The following is a 5,000-nucleotide window of genomic DNA, read 5'->3' as shown; positions in this document are numbered from 1 at the left end:
GTTAATCGTACCAACCTTTGCGTAGCCATACTGCGCCTCAACGACCGCTGCTGCCAGGAGGATAGTTGCGAGAACAGTACTGCCAAGAGATCAAAGGAAAGCGTTTTTCATTATATCATTTCAGTTTATATCGTAAAATATGTAAAGATAAACTGATGCACTTATATCATAATTTTTCAGGCGACGAACCGAATCATGTTGGTCATGTAGAAGTGACGCTGTTGCCGGAACGAAGCACTGCTGAGCGCTGCTGAGTCGGTCTGCCGTCGACGGCCTTTTATACTTGCATTTTCTCCTTCGTGGCCTTCCCGCCCACTCGACACGGTCGGTCGCCGCATGGGAATAATTGCGAATTGGATTCATATCTCAAACTTTTATTATAGACATCACACGTGAACAGCAACAGGTGCCGAAAATATATATCTGATTAGGAAACCATATGTAAATAACTTTGCATTATAGAGTTAAATAAAGGAAATAGGAGGAAGGGTCGCAGTCGTAGGCCGGAGTGGATTCCACGAAGGTCAGGAGAGAAACGCCGGGCCTATATAAAGGCCGCCATCACTCCACGACTCACACTTCCTCCCGAAGGAACACTTAAGAGCACTTCAACATGCATTTGTGAGTTTCGATTCGCCTTTCTGTACAAAGGAAGAAAGTGGCTATTTTGTCATGATATAAGAAGTGATTTTTTCGCTTCTATACAGCGCATCACTTTCAATATATTTGATTCTTCACGCTCTTCTCCCCAGCTCTCTCCTGACGGCGGCCCTGATGGCGGCAGTGGTGGCGGCGGCTCCTGAGGCCCAGTACGGTTATCAGGCCCCTGTGAGTCACGCCTCTAGAAATGTCTGAATATCGAGAATGGAAATCTTGCCCAATATACTTTCTGACGCAGAATACGAGTTAAAGCCCCTATGTTCTCGCCCCCAGAAGTGCCAGCCTGAGATCCAGTACGTGACCCGGACAGAGACCGTGCCCGAATACGTAACCACAACCCAGTACCAGACGCACACGCAGTACCAGACGCAGGTAACCTCTCACTCTGTTCCATGTTCTTTCAAATGCTCCATTCCAATGCCTTCGGTCGGCATTTAAAATATCGTATTTAACCCTTATCTATTGCAATATATAATAAGGCATTCCCATTGCAGTACCAGCCACGCTACGTCACCCAAACGCAGCAGGTGCCACACTACGTCACCCGAACGCAGACGGTGCCCGAGTACATCACCCAGACGGTGCCTCAGTACGTCACCAGGACGCAGTACCAGACGCAGCACGTCACCGTCACCAAGCCATGCCCGAGCTCAGGAGGCAAGTGATCCTTAACCAGTGATAAATTTCCAGCTTAGTGCATTGCCAAAGAACCATTTTGTTTTGATCACGATTATATAATATCCATTTTTTTTCACTTCCACAGGCTACGGTGGATACCACGGTTAAGGACTCCCGAAGAATCTCCGTGGTATTTGAGTCTCAGAATCGGCTTTTATAATTTAATAAACACTTTTTAAACACTTTATGTTTTACACTCCTTGATAGCATAGAATGCTATACTGAAATCTATTTAAAAAGTACACTAGTCAAATTATTTTTCCAAAGAGATATACAATGTAATGAAGTGGATAAGTATACATGTCCATATATACAAATGCGCACATGCAATCTTAATGCGCACATATACTTATATGTAGATGGATAGATATGTGTGCGCACAGATATATATATATGCATGACCTATGTATATGTACATGTATGTGATTGTATGTGCATAAGTATATTCATATGTATATATATATACATATACATATATATGTATATTCGTGTACTTATATATTGAAACTTCAAACACAAAGATAGCAAACGCAGTCTTGATGATAAGGAAGGTATCTACATCATACTTAATATACATAGAAATTAGATGCTAAAAATGCTGAAGATGGAATTCTTGGCCTTATTATTTTCTGGTGATTAAACATATTCAGCTTCATTTCCCACTGACATAATTTATGAAGATAAACCAAACTGAAATAACGATGTTTTTTATATCAGGTACTAATTGTATCCTGTTATATGTACAATATTTCTGACGATCAGAATTAGAACAGCAACAGAAGTTGATTGAGCTCCAAATTTGAAGGAATAAAAGAAGCAGATTGTTTGAGTTACACAATCAATATCTGTTATTTGACAAGAGGAAAGAGCACTCTTGTTAGACATGCTTTCCTTCCTTCGGTCGCTGTCGAACCACTGTGCTTCTTTATTACTTATTAAAGGCCATATTTGGAAGACAGTTTTGAACTTTCTTCCGTATGGGGCTTTTCCTTTCTTTCTTTTTTTCCTTTGACATTTATGAATGTCACTCCGGAGACCACAGAAGATGGTGGCTGCTGTGCAACATCCTCCTCCAAGCTTTTCTCTCAGAGACACGTACACAGGCCATCCCTCGTTGCTACAAAGCCCGACGGAATTATATTTCCTTAGCGGTAGGAAGGCACATCTGTATACATCTGTCTAAATCAATTTTATATACACCGTATTTAGATAGACAGATATATATACTTCATATGTATGTACACACAGGGTTCGTAAATAAGAATGTGCCTCTTGCCTGAATATCGTCTTAAAGTATGACGGTGTATCAATGCATGAAATAAGCAGAAAAGAAAGAGGCTTATGTGTGGATATGTGGGTGATGCTCTGTCGGTTGCCAAAGAGTAGAGTTGATATAGAAGGATGCTACATGTAATGGTAATGATAATAACAGTGACACTGGACATTCTCGGGGAAATGATGAAAGGGATAATGTTGAACATGAAAGTGATAACAAAGGTTATCACTTCAATCAACATCGGGATGGTTATTATCACCACCGTTATTATTGTTGGACTTTTAATCTTGATTATCCTTGACTTTATTTTCGTAGTATATCCGTCAACAATTTTGTAATCATTATTAATATCGTATCGTATCACATATCATTATTGAGACTGACATTTTGAAATAAAGCTATTGGCGTTGTCAGCACCATAGCAATTACGTTTTCCTTCCACACATGTATGTGAGTATATTATTTACATTGCACAGTCTTCTACTATGTAGTCAGGATGGCCGAGCGGTCCAAGGCGCTGCGTTCAGGTCGCAGTCCGGTCTTCCGGGCGTGGGTTCGAATCCCACTCATGACATTAATTTTAGGACAGAAAGAGAATTATATGCCATACACTAAAAGTCATCTCGGAAGAGAAGCTGATCTTGATCGTGGGCGACTGACTACCGTTCTGTTTTATACCCTTTAGCTTTTCAAGGGGATTGCCCTTCAATATCCATAAGTTTCTTGGTGTGTGCTAAAAAGGAATCCTTTTATAGGGGCCTTCATGAAAATACTAATAATAATCAATAATTTTATTAAGAATTATACAATCTTCTCCATAGGCGATAAGGAAATTGGTCTGCTTTTTAGCCGTGGTAGCCATAACCTGAGAAAAAAATGATTCATTAAAAGGAGCCAAGGAATGCATTAATGAATTTCACCAGCGGGAAGAAATGCACAGAACCGTCTTTCTATAACATATCAGATCCAAGAAGACACAGCGACCTACCTCCAGAGGGTTTGCAGTACTGGTCGACGGTGACGTACTCCTTCTGCTGAACGGTTGTGGTGACGTACTGTGGCACTGTCTCCGTCACGTAGTGGGGCACTGCCTTCGTCTGCGTCACATAGTGGGGCACGGCCTGGGTCTCTGTCACGTACTGGGTGGTGTACTGGACGGAGAGATGACAGAAAATTCTTTATACAATTAGCTTAGATAAAACGTATAAGGAATGGGAGAAATCAAGATGTATAAATGAGTAAATATCTTTGTTCTACTGAACTACCTGAAGGTGTGAGCAAAACTAGACAGAATAAATAGTTAACAGGTACTTACCGCGGTTTGGTACTGTGTCTGGGTTTGGTATCGGGTCACAGTCACATACTGGGGCACTGACTGCGTCTTGGTCACGTACCTGACCTCAGGAGGGCACGGCTGTAGAGGAAAGAGACAGTTTAGAAATTCCAAATGTCTAGACAGGTCTTTATCTGAGGACTGGAAATAAAAGTGAAATGAGGCTTTGGATTTTTAATATAAATTGATAAAAGACGAACCGAATCATGTTGGTCATGTAGAAGTGACGCTGTTGCCGGAACGAAGCACTGCTGAGCGCTGCTGAGTCGGCCTGCCGTCGACGGCCTTTTATACTTGCATTTTCTCCTTCGTGGCCTTCCCGCCCACTCGACACGGTCGGTCGCTGCATGGGAATATTTGCGAATTTGATTTATATATTAAACTTTTATTGTAGACATCACACGTGAAAAGTAACAGTTGCTGAAAATGTAAATCTGATTGGTAAACCATATGTAAATAACTGCATTATAGGGTTAAATAAAGGAAATAGAAGGAAGGCCAGTAGTCGTAGGCCGGTGTGGATTCCACGAAGGTCAGGAGAGAAACGCCGGGCCTATATAAAGGCCGCCATCACTCCACGACTCACACTTCCCTGCTAACTCCCGAAGGAACACTTAAGAGCACTTCAACATGCATTTGTGAGTTTCGATTCACCTTTCTGTACAAAGGAAGAAAGTGGCCATTTTGTCATGATATAAGAAGTGATTTTTTCGCTTCTGTACAGCACATCACTTTCAATATACTTGATTCTTCACGTTCTTCTCCCCAGCTCTCTCCTGACGGCGGCCCTGATGGCGGCAGTGGTGGCGGCGGCTCCTGAGGCCCAGTACGGTTATCAGGCCCCTGTGAGTCACGCCTCTAGAAATGTCTGAATATCGAGAATGCAAATCTTGCCCAATATACTTTCTGACGCAGAATACGAGTTAAATCCCCTGTGTTCTCGCCCCCAGAAGTGCCAGCCTGAGATCCAGTACGTGACCCGGACAGAGACCGTGCCCGAGTACGTAACCACAACCCACTACCAGACGCACACGCAGTACCAGACGCAGGTAA

General features: G+C 42.4%; 4 protein-coding genes and 1 non-coding gene across 5 annotated transcripts in view; 3 read left to right on the top strand and 2 right to left on the bottom strand.

Moving 5' to 3' along the window:
• LOC113827767 (uncharacterized) overlaps positions 1 to 338 on the bottom strand; it is a 1,101-nt gene extending 763 nt beyond the window's left edge. The window contains exons 1-2 of the mRNA XM_027380664.2: positions 190 to 338; positions 16 to 79 (exon numbers count right to left, since the gene is read on the bottom strand). Coding sequence (XP_027236465.2) covers positions 16 to 79; positions 190 to 338 — 213 coding nt within the window. The remainder of the gene's footprint in view (positions 1 to 15; positions 80 to 189) is intronic.
• A 244-nt stretch (positions 339 to 582) lies between these two features.
• On the top strand, positions 583 to 1,520 carry LOC138859612 (uncharacterized). The gene is made up of 5 exons (XM_070115399.1): positions 583 to 621; positions 753 to 828; positions 934 to 1,032; positions 1,155 to 1,317; positions 1,424 to 1,520. The coding sequence occupies exons 1-5, from the start codon at positions 614 to 616 to the stop codon at positions 1,444 to 1,446; spliced, it is 369 nt and encodes a 122-aa protein (XP_069971500.1). The 5' UTR covers positions 583 to 613; the 3' UTR covers positions 1,447 to 1,520.
• A 1,584-nt stretch (positions 1,521 to 3,104) lies between these two features.
• TRNAL-CAG (transfer RNA leucine (anticodon CAG)) lies at positions 3,105 to 3,188 on the top strand. The gene has a single exon. It is a non-coding gene; the product is annotated as a tRNA-Leu (tRNA).
• A 271-nt stretch (positions 3,189 to 3,459) lies between these two features.
• LOC138859661 (uncharacterized) lies at positions 3,460 to 4,296 on the bottom strand. Its single transcript, XM_070115468.1, has 4 exons — positions 4,144 to 4,296; positions 3,930 to 4,028; positions 3,603 to 3,765; positions 3,460 to 3,479 (listed from the first exon to the last, which is right to left on the bottom strand). Exons 1-4 carry the CDS (start codon positions 4,294 to 4,296, stop codon positions 3,460 to 3,462), a joined length of 435 nt encoding a protein of 144 aa, XP_069971569.1.
• Positions 4,297 to 4,494: 198 nt separating this feature from the next.
• LOC138859593 (uncharacterized) overlaps positions 4,495 to 5,000 on the top strand; it is a 984-nt gene continuing 478 nt past the window's right edge. Inside the window, exons 1-3 of the mRNA XM_070115312.1 lie at positions 4,495 to 4,585; positions 4,717 to 4,792; positions 4,898 to 4,996. Coding sequence (XP_069971413.1) covers positions 4,578 to 4,585; positions 4,717 to 4,792; positions 4,898 to 4,996 — 183 coding nt within the window. The 5' untranslated portion in view covers positions 4,495 to 4,577. The remainder of the gene's footprint in view (positions 4,586 to 4,716; positions 4,793 to 4,897; positions 4,997 to 5,000) is intronic.

Source organism: Penaeus vannamei, chromosome 37 (genome assembly GCF_042767895.1).
Source record: "Penaeus vannamei isolate JL-2024 chromosome 37, ASM4276789v1, whole genome shotgun sequence".
Taxonomy (NCBI): domain Eukaryota; kingdom Metazoa; phylum Arthropoda; class Malacostraca; order Decapoda; family Penaeidae; genus Penaeus; species Penaeus vannamei.
The sequence above is the reverse complement of the archived record's forward strand: the minus strand, read 5'-3'. Positions and strand labels throughout refer to the sequence as shown.